Source organism: Canis lupus, chromosome 23 (genome assembly GCF_048164855.1).
Source record: "Canis lupus baileyi chromosome 23, mCanLup2.hap1, whole genome shotgun sequence".
Lineage (NCBI taxonomy): Eukaryota > Metazoa > Chordata > Mammalia > Carnivora > Canidae > Canis > Canis lupus.
In genome coordinates, this window is record NC_132860.1 from 44,466,132 (window position 1) to 44,484,330 (window position 18,199).

Below are 18,199 nucleotides of genomic sequence, written 5' to 3' on the forward strand. Positions count from 1 at the left end.
CATTTTTCAAAACATATGTGCCCATGGAACTCTCTTTATTTTTTAAGCCAAACCCTGCTTAAACTGCAGTACAGTATTATAGTGTAAACACTGTAAACAGGTGTTTCATAGAGTACAGGTTGGAAACACTACATTGTTTTTGAGAGAGCAGCCATCTGCTTTCACTGCAGTTTACTGCTTCTCTTTTCTTCTCGTGCTAAAAGAAAGGAAGAAAGAACGTTAGGGAGCAGAAGAGAAGGAAAGAGGGAAGGAGGGAAAAAGAGAATTGGTTTGCATAAAAGCTAGTAATATGTCATTCTTCTAACCAGAAAATGCTGTCATGTGGCAAACACGCTTTGGTTGCTGCTAGCTCACTCTACTGATTCCTTCTTTGAAATTCCTGCTTTAAGTACAATTTCCTTTTCCTGAAATATCTTAAGAATGCACTTTACCACAATCTTCCTTGAATAACTCAACTCCATCAGAACTTTCTCATAGAAATTGCTTCCTTTTTAGAAAGAGAATATGTTTTTTCCTTCTAACCATTATGAAACTATGATTAAATTGTGTGTATATTTGAGATTTTCACTTTGGGAAAGATGGAGTAAATGCATTTTGATCCTGCTAAATAAACTAGAAAGCCTGGGCATTATTTAAAAAATGACATATAAAGACTCTGAGAAGTGGAGGGAAGAGACAGGCCACCTAGGACCTTGGTACCCAAGGAGCAACATAGTGGTGAGTTCCCTGAGATTTCTTTTTGCCTCTAATATCCCAGTCTGGGTAACAGAGAATCTGACAACCCAGACACTCCAAAAGGCACAAACAACAAACAAAAAGAATCCCAAGGAATGCTGCTTTATACAATCAAAAGACCTGGAAAAAGACAGCCTAGCAAGATTACACAGTTTTAGATAATAACTGCTCTACTCCAGCCAGACACCACAGGAAAAAGACTTGAGCCCCAAACCCACCACCGCCCCACCCCACCACCACCCCCAGCACAGACTGGATAGACAACCTCTCTCTCACCAGGTAGCCCAGGCTCCCCAGCCTGGGTAGTGTTAGACAAGACCTGAGTGGAGAGTCAGGACTTTCATCACAACTGTTAACAAGGCCCTCCCCAATCCATGATGTTAGTGGAGGCCACGTGGAGAATCTAGACTGGTGTGCCCATTTGGTGGTGATGAGGCACCCCCCCCCCCCCCCCAATGATAGCAAGGGATGCCAAATGAGGAGTCAGGACGTTTACCACCTCTCAGTGGTAATGAGGCCATTTGTCCTCACCACCCTTTCACTGAAGGCCATGTAAGAAGTAGTAAAAAGTACCTATGCCCCTCCAGTCAAATTGGTATCAGTGAAGACTATATAGTAGGGATCCTGAACCCCCATTCCCACACAGCAGTGATAAGGAATGCCTCCCTCCTGTTACCACTGAGGCCAAGAGCTGGCCTCCCACTGCCCCTGGCAGTGATGAGGCACGATCCCACTTTCCTTGCTGTCAGAAAAGGATGGCTGAAACATAATCCCTAAAGAAAATCTAGTGTCTCATTGCACAATACCCCCAATGTCCAAGTTTCAATAAGCGAATCACTCATCCCACCAGGAACCGGAAGATCTCAACTAGAATGAGAAAAGGCAACCAAGAAATGCCAACAGTGAGTGAATACAGATGCTAGAATTATCTGACAAGGGTTTTTAAAAAGCAGCTGTTATAAAAATGCTTCGGTGAGCAATTACAAACATACCCGAAACCAATGAAAGTTTTAGCAAAAACAAAACTATAAAGAGCAACCAGTTAGAAATATTATCTCTGGAAAATACTATAACCAAACTAAAAAATTCAATGGATGGGCTCAAAAGTAGAATGAAGAAGATGGAGGAAATAGTCAGTGAGCTTAAAGATTGCAGAATAGAAATTACCCGACCTGAACAACATAGAAAAAAATAGACTAAAAGAAAATGAAACTAAGGGACATGTAGGATTATAACAAAAGATTGGGAATTTGTGTCATCAGAGTCCCAGAAGGGAAAGGGAGTAAGACTGAAAAAATATTCAAAGAAGTAATGGCTGAAAAGTGTCAAAACTTGATAAAAGATAAACCTAGGGGTACCTGGGTGGCTCAGCAGTTGAGCATCTGCCCTCAGCTCAAGTCATGATCCTGGGGTCCTGGGATTGAGTCCCGCATCGGGCTCCTCATGGGGAGCCTGCTTCTCCCTCTGCTCATGTCTCTGCCTCTCTCTCTCTCTCTGTCTCTCATGAATAAATAAAATATTTTTTAAAAAAAGATAAAAACCTACAGATTCAAGAATCTGGGTGAAATTCAAACAAGATAAATACAGAGAAATCTATACCAAGACACATCATAGGCAAAGTTCTCAGAACTAAAAAACAAAGAAAAAAATCTTGGAAACAGGAAGAGAGAAATAACACCTTACCTATAGGGAAAAATCAATTCAGATAACAGATTTCTCATCAGAAACCATGGAGGCTGGAGGATATGGAACATTTTTCAGTTGCTAAAAGAACATAAATGTCAACCCAGAATTCTATGCCTAGAAAAAATATCTTTAGGAATGAAAGGAAAATCAAGTCCTTCTCAAATGAAAAATGACTAAGGGAATTTGTCATCAATAAACCTACCTTCAAAGAATGGCTAAAGAAAATTCCCTTAGCAGAAAGGAAATCACAAAGAAAGAATCTTGAGACATCAGGAAGGAAGAAAAAACAATGGAAAGAGTTTTAAAAAAATAGGTAAATGTAATACTTTCCTTCTCTTGAGTTTTCTAAATTGTTTGACAGCTAAAGCAAAAACTATAACAATGTCTAAGGTGGTTCTTAATATATTTTGAGGAAATACTTAAGATAATAATATAAATGAGTCAGGGCAAAGGAACATAAAGAAATGTAGGACTGCTGCATTTCCCTTGAACCAGTAAAATGTTGACACCAGTAGACCATAATGAGTTATGTATATATAATGTAATACCTAGAGCAACAGTTGAGAAAGGTATTTAAATTGATATATTCAAAAACACTATAGGTAAACCAAAATAGAATTCTAAATAATGTGTAATCCTGAAGAAGACAGAAAAGCTAAAATAGAGAAACCAGAAACTAGAAAACAGAAAACAACAACAAAGAGTAAGGCTTAAGCTCTAATATATCAATAATCAGATTAAATGGACATTGTCTGAATATATCAGTTAAAAGATGGAGATTGGCAGAGTAAATTAAGAAAATATGGCCTAACAATATGTTCTGTTCCAGAAACTCACTTCAGACGTAACTATATAGGTAAATTGAAAATAAAAAGGTAGAAAAATATACAATACAAATTTAATCAAAAGAAAGCAGAAGCAGTGCAGAGATAATTAGTGGAGAAAGAATGTATTTTTAACAAACAATAAAGGGACAACTGAATATCCACATGTAAAAGAATTAAGCTAGACCTAAACCATAGACAGAAATTAACTCAAAATGGATTAAAGACCTAAATGTAAAAATATATAAAATCTTAGAAAAAAACAAGAGTAGATCTTCATGACTTTGGATTAGGCAATGATTTGGCACCAAAAGCACAAGAAAAATCAGATAAATTTAACTTCACCAAAATTAAGAAACCTCTGTGCTTCAAAGGACACCATCAAGAGAGTGAGAAGACAACTCACAAAGTGGGAGAAAACAATTATAAATCATATATCTGATAAAAGACTAATATCCAGAATTAAAAAAATAACTCATACTAGTCAACAACAAAAAGTAAATGACCTAACTTTAAAATGGGCAAGGATATGAATAGACTTCTTTCCAGAGAAGGTATACAAGTGTCCAATAAGCATATGAAAAAATGTTCAACATCATGAGTCATTAAGGAAATGCAAATCAAATCATGACATACCCATTCACACTGACCAGGATGGCTGTAATAAAAAGGATGGACAATAGCAAGTGTCAGTGAGGACATGGAGAAATTAGAACCCTATACATTCCCAGTAGTACTGGAAAATGGTAGAGTCATCTTAGAAAACAGTTCTACCATGCCTAAAAAGTTAAACTCAGAGTTTCCATATGATGCAGCAATTCCAGTCCTAGTTATGTACCCAAGAGAAATAAATATATGTATTTACACAGAAACTTATACACAAGTGTTCAGAGCAGCATTATTTATAATATACAAAAAGTAGGAAGAACCCAAATGTCCATCGATTGATGAACAGTTAAACAGAATGTGGCATATTCATGCAATGGAATACTATTCAGCCATGAAAAGGAATGAAGTATTGATCCATGCTACAAGACAGATGAACTTTGAAAGCATTACGTTAAGTGAAAGAAGCCAGACACAAAAGACTACGTAAAGTATGATTCCATTAGTAAGAAATGATCAGAATAGGCAAATATATAGAAACAAAGTAGATAAGTAGTAATTTCTAGGGACAAGGATGAGGAGGAAATGTATAATCATTCTAACATTCTGGGCTTTCTTTTTGAGGTAATGAAAATATTCTGAAATTCAGTGATATGATTGTTGCACAACTTTGTGAATATACTAAAAACCAATTAATTTTATCTTTTAGAAGGTGACTTTTATGGGAGGTGAACTACATCTCAATTTTTAAAATTATATGAGAAAAAGAAAGCAAATGTGACTCTATCAATAGCAGATAAAGTAGACACGATCGTTCATAGCTTTATTTGTGATAGTCAAAAACTGGAAACAACCAAACTATCTCAAATATGAATGGTCAAGCAAACTGTGGCCCTATTCCATACTGAGCATAATACTGAGCAATAAAAAGGAAGGAACTATTGACATGTATGTATATCTTTAGGGCATTACGCTGTCAGAAAATAGCCGATCTCAAAATGTCATACACTGTATGATTCCATTTTATAACATTCTCAAATGACAAAATTATAGAGATAGAAACAAATTAGTGGTTGCCAGGGATTAGAGGTGAGAAGATGAGAGGTATGAGCATCACTACAAAGGAAGGGAGGTCTCTGTTGGAATGTTTCTGTATCTTGATCGTGGTTGTGGTCACACAAATTTAAACGTGATAAAATGGCACAAAACCATATATATATATATAGTACCAATGTCAATTTCCTGGGTTTAATATTGTACTGTATAATTATACTGTAGAATTTTTTCAAAAGTGAAAATAAAACCAAAAAACTTTTGTAGTTACCTAGAAATTTCTTCACAGATATTGATGGACCATGCTGCTTTTAATCTGTAATTTGAAGGTATAACAAGAAACAGAAAAAATAGTATAGAGTCTAAGTTAAAAGAATTATTGGTAAGAAAAAGATTGTATCAATTTGATACTTCAATTTATTTAAATTTATATGAACATGAATAAGTAGTATATGCTGTTTGTATCTTTTAAGTTCAGTACTCAGTTTTCTTGAATAAAATATACACTTGTTATTTTATAGGAGTTACTGAAATTAAAATTGTCAACACAAGATGGCACTAAATAAAAGAAAAAAACTTGGTTTTTAAAACTTCTGAGCTTTGCTACATACGGTTAAAACAAACCTAAACAAAACATTTATCGAGTGAATCATTTGTGCAGTTAATGAAGTCCCAAATTTACATGAAAACTGAATGCTGTTCAGCTTCAGTAATTTAGTTTTAATAACTGGTCCTGTCTTCACTAATCAAAACATTTAAGCATTACTGCATTTTCCAATCATGACTTAAATTTTCAAAGAGGTGCCCAAGAGGAGAACTCTTGTGAATTCCAGTTCAAAGCACCAGTTACAGGAAGACATTAGCATTCTCTCTTACTTACAGTTTTCCAAACTGACGAATAGCTTTGAAAAACTGAGGCTACATCAGATGAAACAAAGTAAAGTTCGGCGAAAGGAGTCACCACACCTCAAAGAAGAAATACCCTTTGAGCTGAGCAATTTGAACCAGAAATTAGAGGTGAGCCATATGTACTGTCTTAGTTTCTTCATGCGTGGTAGGATTGATTTGTGCTGCTCTTGCCGGCTGCCTGTCTCTGATGGCACGTACAGCTGTGGTAACAAACACCATTACAAATCAGCTTCTCATTCAGTGTATTTTCTTAGTTCACCTTCCCTTTAGGCACTTAGCGAATTAAAACATCACTTTGATTTATGCATCTTTTATACAGATCAGCATTTTTGGAGAGGCCCCCCTCCAAAAAAAAAAACAGAGTTCAAAGAAACTGCAGATGTTGAGTGAAATTGAAGGACATCCCTGGGGTCAGTTAAATTGAATATCTAATAAATCTTTTAATGGCTATTTAACTATTAGGTACTTAAATCCCAATGAAGCCTCGTAACAGTTTTTGGAACAGGGTTTGAAGTTCCACGGTTTTTTCTTAAAGGGCTAGGGCCACTCCAAGGTACTACCACATTATCACCCAGAGTTTCTGAAATCTCTGTCCGTAAAAAGGTTTACTATGTCCCAGATGCACTTATTTTTTCCTCCTTAATTTCCCAACCTTGGAAAAAACAAACCCGCGATTTTTCTTCCCTGTGCTCTTGAGCATTCCTGCTAGAGGTCATGTAACAGCACATAGATTCAATTATAAATTCTTGCTGGAACCTGAGCCCGGTTCCTAGGGCTGCTCCCGTTATCATTTGTTAATTGACCTCAAGTTAGTCCACTTCATTTCTTCTTTTGTTCTCAAGCCTTAAACCCCAGTACCTGCTCCCCATCCCCAGCCAATGATTTCCCTTTCTTCTCCTTTGCTGGTAGGTAATGGTTGGCATCCCCCAGTCACCCAGGTAGAGACCTAGGAATCTTTGATCTGTTCCTTTCTCTTAATCCCCATGTTCCAGCCCACGTTTGTCTCTTTTCCTGGTCTCCTGCCTCTTATCTCCTTCCTCCTCTCTAATTGTCATTGCCCTCTTTGATTTTCATTATTTTACTCTTCAATTAACAGTCCTTCTCAAACTTTCCCTCCAAAATATCTTTAAAAGAAGAAAGAAAAATCTAAGATAAGCCCTCAAACCAGCCTGGTGCAAGAACTTTGCTGGAAGGCTTGGGTTTTAGCTTTTAAATTCCTGTAAATTTTACATTCTACTGAATAATGTATGATTTAAAAAAAAAAATACAAAACTACTACCGCTAAGTAAAACTGACTCTACAGGAAAATGTACCATGTGTAACTGTCTGGCTCTTACGGCTTCAGAAATATCCTGGTATCATAGAAGATGCCCAAAGATGTGCAATATAATACATACGCTTTCACTGAAAATGCAGAGCGCAAGTCACCGATTAGCCTTCTGATTGACTTTTCATGGGGTTTTATGGGACAACCACATTCATATAAATTCAGACAAGAAAAAGTCCTAAAATTAATATTAACTACTTTGTGTGAACACTCTACATTTAGGGAATGGAATATTTACACAAAATATATTTCATGAATTTATAGATGAAATATAGATGTAATTAGTAGCAAATGTGGCAGCTGGGTGGTTCAGTTGATTAAGCATCTGACTCTTGATTTTGGCTCAGGTCATGATCTCAGGGTCCTGAGATCAAGCCTTACGTTTGGGCTCCATGCTGGGTGTGAAGGCTGCTTGAGATTCTCTCTCTCCCCTCTTTCCCATCTCTCACCCTCTCCCCTGCTCATGCTCTAATATATATATTCTGCCTCATTTTTTACCATATGTATATCTATGACCTGATAGGTTTGTACTTATATAAAATTTTTAAGCACACTGTGTAGGTAGCTTAATCTGTATAATTATGGAAACACTTCATGTACCTGTTTTTACTTAGAGCCATATAAAAAATTAATGTGTAAGAGATGGGCTGTCCCAGTTTCAGTCTAGATCTAAGAATGTTTTTCCTTTGGGATAAATGTTTATTCACTGTTCTAGTAATAGAGAAATGGGAAATAGCATGTTGATGCAGAAGAACATGACAGTTTATAATTTAAAATGCTTCCTGACTGACTCATTTATTTGCCTTGTGACCTTCAGGCAAGTTGTTAGCCTCATAGGAACTTTATTTTTTCGCCAGTAAATGGGTTTAAAATACCTTATTGGTGACATCGTGGTTGTGTGAGAAAAAATACACATATGTATATATTTAGATGCACACTGAAGCGTTTAGAGGTGAAAATACATGAGGTCTGGAAGTTGCCTTAAAATACTCCAACAGAGAACGAGCAGAGAGAGAAGTGGAATAGGGATGGTTAAGTTGATGGTGGTCAAACTGGGTGAAAGGTACATAGGAGTTTTTTTTAAATCTCTACTTTTATGTAAGTGTGAAATTTTCATACTACAAAGTTAAAGCCATCTTAGAGGTGGAGGTTTAAAGAGTCTCTGATATATAACAATCACTGAAGAAATGTTAGTTCCATATTCCAGTATTTAGTAAAGAGATTTAAAAACATATTATACAGAAATATATATGTATACAGAAATATATATGTGTATATATATACATATATATGTATGTGTGTGTGTATATATACATATACATATACATGATAATTTTAATGACCCTGACCCACTATCAGCCTTGAAGACCAAAAAAGTTCCAACCATGGAGAACTTATTCTCGAGGTTTAGGCAGACCCTCTGGAACCTGAGAGGACACCTCCAGTCTCTACAAAAATCCTCGTAAAGCTCTCTAGGTCTCCGTATGGTCCTATAACTACTGAATATATTGTGCTGGCTTGAAATCAGTCTTGAAATCAATACATCTCTAAGATCAAGAAAGCCAGGACTGTTATGAGCACCTGCTGATATGTTTACGACACATATTTCTAGCCTGCTTGGCCTCATTCTTGACCTCATTTCTACTGGTTGTAGAATTTGTAAAGAATTGAAGCTAATGCTCCTGCCTCCTCTTAAAGCATCCTGAGAAATATTTATTTTCAAAATTGAGAGGAGCGCCTGGGTGGCTCAGTCAGTTAAAATGCCTGCCTTCAACTCAAGTCATGACCCCAGGGTCCTGGGATTGAGCCCCACATCAGGCTCGCTGTTCAGTGGGGAGTCTGCTTCTCCCTCTTTCCCTCCCCCGCTCATGCTCTGTCACTCTCTCTCTCAAATAAATAAATATGTTTTAAAAAAAATATTGAAATTGTTGGGTGAGTATTGCTAAATATTAGTATTATCTGAAAGATATAAACCATGTAAGTCAACTTTGCCCACATTTTGACTCCTGACTCCAAAGACTCCTTCCAAAATTAAAAGAAAACAGGAATTTTTAAAATCTACATTGTACTAATTTTAAATACTAGCTATTTTGTACAAATGCCTAGTTTTGTAAACTTGTCACTATTATTAAAGATGCTGTTTTTATGTACCTAATTTTGAATTGTTGAATGTCAGAATAAAAGTCAATAACTTTAAATGAATTGTTTCCATTTATCTTAATAAATATAGTTTATTTATCATAAGGTATTATCATATATTTAAAAGGGCCTATCCATATTTTTCCAACCTTATGACCATCATTCAATTTCAGGTCATCTTTAATCACTGTAAGAGCCTCCTAATTTATAACCTTCCTTGACTAATTGATTCCCAGAGCCATATCCTTTCCTTAAGTGGTGAACATTCATGCTTTATGATTATACTACTTGAACAAAAACTTGTAGAACTGAGTGTATTGTATCCAGTTCATTCCTCCACTTCTTCCCCAGGGTAGCTCTGCTGATATGGCTAAATTAGGCCTGAGATGGTTGTTTTGTTGGCAAGAATGAGTTAATTTTGGCTTTACCTTGGACAGTAGTGTTGAAAGCCACAAAGGGACAAAATCACTAAATCAGTCCAAGCCCCATCCCATAAAAACCAACAAGCAAACAAGCTAAGGATACAAGTTTGGTGATAAGAATCAGAAGCTATATCTAGTAATAAATCCAAGATTAGTGATTTAATATTTATTTTTTTCCAAATGGGGAAAGAATGGATGTAGTTCTTTAAAATGAAGATGTACAAATGAAAGAAGCCTTAATCATTGTGCTTTTAAATGAATAATTTTCTTCAATTTATGTTTGTCCCTCCACTTTTTTAAAAGGAATTTAGAGCAAAGTCAAGAGAATGGGACAAGCAAGAGATACTATATCAGACTCATCTGGTTTCTTTAGATGCTCAACAAAAATTATTATCTGAGAAGTGTAATCAATTTCAGGTACATTGTCTACTACTTATAAAAAATTAGAGGTTAACTATTATTACTATCTTTGTAATCTTATTACAGATAGAGATGCCAGCCAAGGGAAAATAACCAGAGTATGTCTAATACTGGGTAAAGTTGCAAGTGCATGATAATTTGTAATGATGACTTTAGTCTACATGTCTCAACGGATGGTACTTTTAAAAGTGTCCGTTGTTATTATGTCATTAAATAACATCTGTTTTTGCATGCTTATGGGCAAGTCACTTAGAAAGTCTGAGATTGCTTGGTCCCTGACCTCAAGAACCTTACAGCTTAGAGGTAGAGCTAACACATGTACATATTTATAGATAATTAATGGCAGGCGAATGGGAAATCTTTTAGAGTTCAGAGGAATAAGGAAAAAATTTGGGCTGAGTTAGTGAGGAAATATCCTCCAGCAGGGGTAGGACTAGGGTTGGGCCTTGAAGAATGGATGGATTTTGAAATATTTTGGGTGGTGGAAGTAACAAGTGAAAATCACTGAGGCAAGAGAGCAAAAGGCAAATTCTGGGTGTAGAAAGTGGGCCAATTGGCTGGGAGTCCCTGTGGAAGGTGAGGAAGGGTTGGAGATGGTAAACCTGGTGAGTTGAATACAGATTATATAATAAGCCTTAAAGTCTTGGCCAAGGAATTTGGAATTTTTATTAAAGCCAGTGAGAAACTACGGTTTTTGTTTGATTTTGTTTTTGTTTCTTATTTTGCATTCTTTAAGGTACTTACATAAATTACATTACATAAGTTATATATGTTCTCTGAATTTAACAATACAAAAATAACGTGAAATTAATAGCTTCATCTTCTCCATTCTTATCAATTTAATACAAACATTTAATAGGTGTTTTTCTTTCTATACTTTTTCTTTTGTTTGTACAAACATGTAAAATGTGTATTTGGGAGAGTTTGTATATTTTTCCTTTTTAAAACTTTGTTGTTTTATTTAATTATCCCTCCTCATGCATATTCTTTCAAGTCATTACTTAATTCTCCATAATACTGAATAGAATTTGGTTTCTATTACAATATGTATCATAGTATATAGTAGATATATATACCATAATTCTTTTTTACTGATGAACATTCAGGTTGTTTCTATATTTTTGCTAATACTATAACAAATATCCTTGTATTTACATCTTTAAATGCTAGTATTTTTCTTTTGTTAGAGTAAAAATCCTAGAAATGATTCTTGAGCCAAAGGGTATTGTGTCCATTCAAATTTTTATTTTTATTTTTTTTAAAGATTTTATTTATTTATTCATGAGAGACAGAGAGAGAGAGAGAGGCAGAAACACAGGCAGAGGGAGAAGCAGGCTCCACGCAGGGAGCCCGACGTGGGACTCGATCCCAGGTCTCCAGGATCACACCCCAGACCGAAGGTGGTGCTAAACCGCTGAGCCACCAGGGCTGACCCCCAATTTTTAAATATATACTAGCATATCACTTCCTAAAAGGTTATAGTAATTTCCATTCATTAACTGTCTATGGGGGTACCTGTACTTTCACCAACATGGAATGTTATTAGCCTTTTGATTTTTACCAATTTGGACTGATAGTAGATTTACTTGATTTGTTTTGCATCTCTCTGACTACTTGTAAGGTTGAGTATCTCTTTGTATCCTTCTTAGTCTTTTCCATTTCCTTTTCTATGAATTGCCTGTTTATAAACACCAATTTTTCTTTTGTGTTCTCTTTTTCTTGTGGATGTATAGAAGTTTTTGTACATTAAGAATTATTGGCCCTTGTTATATGTGTTGACAACTTTTTCCTATAGTCCAGCTGTTTTTGTTTAATTGTTTATTTTGCATATTTTTCATCATATAGACATTTTCAACTATTGTGTAATTATACCCACAATTTTCCTCTACAAAATATTCTTTCTTGCTTGATAAGACTTCTCTACCCCAAATCCCCTCCCCTACTCTGCATCTTTGCTCTGAAGTTCTACAAATACATTTTCTCTTTAGGTCATCAGAAATTGAAATTTTTAAAAAACACAAGACTGAATTACAAAGAGCGAAGCTCCATTATAAACATATTGAAAGATATTTTTCCCAAGTCTTTTCTATCACTCTTGAATGTTATTTATGGAAGCTTAAATATGATATTCCTCACTTCATTAACACAGTCTTAATTTTTCTCAGAAACAGGCACAAAGTTACCAAACTCAACTAAGTGGTAAAAAACCATGCACAGAAGACAGCAGCTCAGAAGATCCTCGGTTGATGTGTGAACCAGATCACAGTTGCGAAACCAGTGAAAGAGATGAGTTCATTATTGAAAAACTAAAGTCAGCTGTGAGTGAAATAGCATTCAGCAGGAATAAGTTACAGGATGAAAACCAGAAGCTCTTACAAGAACTGAAGATGTACCAAAGACAATGCCAGGTGATTATTTTCCAACTGATATTGCCCACAAGTTGTAGAAATGAGTACTCAACAGGTACATGGATTAGAAAGCTAATATTCTATTCCATGTGTAAGTTCAGATCATATTTCCTCTTAGCAAATAATTCTTACTTGATGAGTAAATTCAGTAATCTCATAGATGCTTTACTCCACCAGGGTGAACCTCAGTTCTACAGTAGTATCAGAATAATGCATTACCAGGACAGCGTAACAGCGCTTGCTTACAGACCTCTATGCCCTACACCCGTGGCCCCACGATTCTCTCTGACCCTGAGCCTCTTGGACTTGCAGGAATCCTGGGTTGGAGACCCAGGAAATCAGTAAGGGTTCAACAATCTAATTACCTCAATGAGAGGCATGGAGGCCACTTCCTGTGATTTATCACGGTTTACTTTACCATAGTCATTTACCAAGTAGCCTGGAGTTTGGGGGGTGTTTGTTTGTTTTTTGAGTAATGTAATGTCCACATTGGCAGATGGGATCACTGGTTATTCTAAGCATTAATTTTCTTCTTAACCCAACAGTCTTGTCTATCTCTTCCTTCTTTCCTTTCTTTCTTTCTTTCTTTCTTTCTTTCTTTCTTCTTTCTTCTTTCTTCTCTTTCTCTTTTTTTCTTGTTTACTTCTGCATCACTAAGAAGGGTATACAGCATTCATCAAAATTGGTCATCACCAATTTCTGTACTAAATATGTACATTGGGTACATATTTATGGATATCCCAGTTACTTGACCCATTCTATAGTTTTATCCCCTGTTTTGGTCTCATCTCCCACCTACAAGCACTCAGCCTTTTTCTACCAATTCTAACATGTTGACTGGCCCATTCTTAGTCCGACTCTATTCCTTCCTCATGCTGAGATATACTTTGGAGGTCACTATGTGAGCAGACTTCCATTTCTCTAAGATATTTCTTGGGATCTTCTGCCACTTAAACTCCCAGGGTCATTTTTTAGTCTTGGGCCAACTCCTCATCCCCCCATCCTGCCACATTATATATGGGATTAGTTCTCTTATTTCTTTCTCTGCCAGCATCTACTCCTCCATGTTCCTCTATCCCCATGTCCGCAGGGGGGCAGAACACAAGACTCCCAGCTTCTCTTCCATGGCATTTCTAAGAGAAATACATCTCCTCCGTCCCCAAATCCAGCTTTGTTTGGGAAGGGGGGTGTTATTCTAACACAAATCAGAATATAGATGTAAACAAACAAAACAAGCTAAAAACGGAAATGCTAAACACTGAACAAGTCATAAATCATCTAGAAATTGACGGGATACTGCTGATGTTTTCTCCAGCTTTGCTGTAATAGAAATAAGACTAGTCCTTACTCTTCTACTCTAGAGGTTGTCTAGGTGGCTCCCAGTGTTCAGCTTGCCAGTCAGCCCACCTGGTCCCGTTTTAGCTGGGTTTACAGGACTACTGATTCTGATGGGATTTTCTGTCAGGAGCTCATTTCTCCATCTCCCCAGGCAGGGGACACATGCCCTTGGCTTTGAGTTAAAGACATTCTGCAGCTCTCTTTGTACTGCTAGAATCTGTACAAAGATCACAATAAGTAAGGAGAGTATATTTCTGGGTCGTTCCTGAATATTCTCCCCTGCGCTTTAGGTCATCCAGCACAGACTGAGGAGTTAGTCCTCTTTGTCCCTTGTGGAGGTCTTTTTGGTTCTGGTCCCCAGAAATCTACTTTCCGTTCTGCTGTCTTTAGTTTGCTCTAGACATATTTCACTAGTGAGCCCAGATAGAAAGTTCGCTCCTATGCTTCAGTGAAGTTCAGCTTCTTCACCAACATCTTCATTTTAATCTTGCCGAAAGAATTTTGTTTGGACCTCTTACAGCATCCAAGAACGTCCTCTTTTATAGACTGAGGCTCTTTTACGGGCTTTTGGTTCTCCAGCTCACTTATGAAATATAAATAGCCACTGTACCCTGTATTCTAGAAAGAGCCTCTGTTCCACCCTCTTGGCAGCATGACTGACTTTCTCTATAATGCTTTCCTTGACCAGCTCCACCCTTCTCCTTCTCAGAACTTTATCTTTTATATGTTTCCAGGAAGGGAACATTGGAAAATCTTGTTCAAAGAAAGAATGTTGCAAACAGAGGAAGAGTATACATTGAGAAACATTCATAAATTCCCATTCCCAGTTCAAGTTGTAATCTCTACCCTCTCTCCAAGTGAATGCTTCAGGTGAATACTTTTCACATTGACACTCCTATTGACAAGAAGAGAGAAAGTGCAACCAGAGAGTGTGAACGGGTAGCAGGAAGTTAGGCCTAGGACCAAGGCCAAGGCCTCCCTGTCTTTAGCAATATCATTTAATTGATTTACCCTCCTGACCCAAGTTCAACAGAATATGACTCATATGCTGCCCCCCCCCCGCCCCCACCCAAGGTCTCTACAAACTTCTAAGGGCTTACTGTGCTGTACTCCTGAGAAGGCTCCCTAGGTCATCTAGGCTAGGGAAAGTCCATGTCATCCACTTTGACTTTTCCTGAGATATACATATATGAATGTACATAATAATTTACTAATGTTCCTGAATACATACTAACAAAATAAAAACCCAGCTACTCATAAAAGTCAATAAATCATGAAGACTCTTATTGATGTTTATACCAAAGGTTATAAAATAACAGTATTGATTGCCCCTAATGTGGTGTCTTTCCTTTAAATCCGTGATTCTCTTAATTAAAAAAAATAAAAAATAAAAAATAAATAAATCCGTGATTCTCTAGTGGAGTGATTTTGCTCCCCAAGTGACATCTAGCAATGCTTGGATACATTTTTGGTTGTCACAACAGGAGAAAGGGGTGCCATTGGCATCTGGTGGGTAGAGGCCAGATATGCTATTACACATCCTGTAATGCACAAGACAACGCCCAAAACAAAGAATTATCCAGACCAAAGCTTAAATAGTGCTGAGGTTCAGAAAGCTGGCTTTAACTTTTGCAATTTTTCTGATATTCTTCACCAGTAATTGTTTTACGATGTTTTCCATAGTTAATGATACATTTTAATATGACTGTTATTTACTTATTTTTATCTATATGCCAACTTCTATGAGAAAATTCACCAAAGTTATTTTCACAGATTTTTTTCTTCACTAAAAAAAATAATAATAATTTAGTTATTTTAGGAACATTATTAAATTTAAACTAAAAATCTCCATTTTATATTTTACGGAAGAATCACATGTATTAAAAACAAACCAAAGTATTCTGGAGTATGCTTAACACATAAAAATATGTTAAAGCTTTAATGAAAAGATCTTTAAGGAGTAATTTGGTTCAAAATCTTAAGGTAGCTAACAGATCAGATTTCTACTCCCAAGAAAACACTACTTATTCTTGATTCACTTAGAAGAAAAAAATGCTGAAATTAATGCTATTATTTGGCCTTTTCCCTGTTTTATTTCCAAATTTGACCTATGTTTCATTCTCTTGATTTAAAGCATATACTAAATAAGAAGATAATCAATTATTTACTATTTGGTACCTTATTTGAAGGTTTAAAAATCCCTGCTTCTCTCAAACCATTAGGCAAATTTCTAACTAAACAGATGGGCCTTTAACTTGTTTTACAAAATTTATATTTTACCAAATGGTAATAGTTAGAGGTAAATAATCACTTAACCAGTGCATGTGTTTAGAAAGAAGTTTCTCTTCTCTTTTTGCAAACCTGTCATATGACAGTGTTCCACATCTTGCACATGAATTTAGAAAGACAACCATTTCAATTTGAATGTCACTTATTGTATATAAAATTCTCTTTAGTTTACAACACATTTTAATGCCAGATGCATCTGAATTTTCACATGAATCACATCTTCTAACTTGTCTTTCCACAACTTTGAAATGTGTCAGTATACATATTAATTCCATTGCATATATTTATTTTCTATGGTGTACACACATTTTTAAAATGTGTTGCATTTCCCATTGGAGGTTAATGACAAAAAGAAATTGTTCTCACCTTTCTAATATCTATGCCTTCCCATAAATGACCTTTTTTGTTTACTTGTTAATGTGTCATTAAGGTACTAGAGCAACACTCTCCAGAAATATATGTCCAGAAATATAATGCAAGCAACAAACATAATTTAAATTTTTCTAGTAACCACATTAAAAGAAGCCATAAGAAATGAATGAAACAAATACATAATAGTAATCTATTTTATTCAACATATCTCTAAAGTATTATCATTTCAACATAAAATCAATGTAAAAAGTTACTAATGAGGTAGCGATATTTTACATTTCTTCTCATACTAAGTCCTCAAAATCTGGTGTGTATTTACACCTACAACCTATCTCAATTTGGAAGCCAAGTAGTCACTGGAAACACTTGATCTGTGTTTAGATGTCATAAAATTTACAGTTCAAAAAGTAGATTTACAGGGATGCCTGTCTGGCTCAGTTGGTAGAGCATGCAACTCTTGACCCTGGGGTTGTGAGTTTACTTTTTAAAAAAGTAGATTAACATACCTAAATTGTTCCAAACAAATTTGAGAGTATTCTAGTAACTGAATCAAGTACTGAAGAATCATTTTCCTAATACTGGCATCCACAGTGACAAATAATTAATTTGATTTTTCTGCAAAAGCATGCCAATTTTAAAACTACTTCTAAGTTAAGTAAATGCCCTAATTCTGTGTCAACTCAGTATTATTAACATTGAATTCAAAGGGATATTGCATAAGTCAAAAAACGACTCTCAATTTATCAATACCAGCAAAGCCTCTTTTCTTGTACTTTCATTGCCTAAGTTTACATAATTCTGTCAATTATAATTAAAAGCTTTTGCATATTCATGTTAGAAAAATGTTTCAAATCATTATTACTGATTTGTATTATGAAAAGTTTCAATTTTAACATAAATTCTCGTACCTTTGTAGCTAGATCATTAATAAGTTTTTTTTTTCCCTTAGTGACATGGTATCTCCAAATATCATTCTTACAGGTATTATTTTCTAAAAACAGTAAACAAGCTATTATTATCACATTTTACAGAATTGTAATTACCTGTAGCTCATGGTGACTGCATTTTATTGGCCCGAAGTTAGGGCCATTTTATACTTCCCTTCCCCAAATGAAGGAAGACCTCATTGCCTACATGCAACTTCAAGTCGTGGCAAATTTGCAAGGCAGATGATGCCTTCTTCAGTTGGTCAAAGTAATGGATGACATTCACATCAAGTTGTTTTTCTACTTGCTAATCTATTGTTTCACATTTGTTTATTTTGAAATTTTAGGCTCATCTGAAAAATCCCCTGTTTGAAACAAGGACTTTATTCAAGCACATCTTTGCCCAACAAGTTTATTAAATCACCTAGTTGAATATATTTTTGCTTTTATTTCCAAGTCAACCAGGAACTTCTGAGGCTAAAGTATTGCAGTGAGGTCCTTCACCAAACCCACGTCTTGGGTCTCTTGGAAAATAATATAAATTTAAGGGTTTGGTTTAAAAAAAAAGTTGTTTTTTTTTTTAAGATTTTATTTATTTATTCATGAGAGACACAGAGAGAGAGAGAGGCAGAGAAATGACAGAGGGAGAAACAGGCTCCCATCCAAGGAGCCGGATACAGGACTAGATCCAGGGTCTCCAGGATCAGGCCCTGGGCCAAAGGCGGCGCCAAACCGCTGAGCCACC

General features: G+C 35.8%; 1 protein-coding gene across 14 annotated transcripts in view; it reads left to right on the forward strand.

Annotated features, from left to right (window-relative positions):
* Nucleotides 1-18,199, forward strand: part of DEUP1 (deuterosome assembly protein 1) — a 124,532-nt gene that overhangs the window by 23,526 nt on the left and 82,807 nt on the right. For all 14 annotated transcript variants that reach the window (XR_012015839.1, XR_012015840.1, XR_012015842.1 and 11 more), the window contains 3 exons: nt 5,787-5,921; nt 10,005-10,118; nt 12,287-12,529. Coding sequence is in view for 8 of the 14 variants with exons in the window: in XM_072795000.1 (XP_072651101.1) it covers nt 5,787-5,921; nt 10,005-10,118; nt 12,287-12,529 (492 nt within the window). In the remaining 6 variants the exon portion in view is untranslated. The remainder of the gene's footprint in view (nt 1-5,786; nt 5,922-10,004; nt 10,119-12,286; nt 12,530-18,199) is intronic.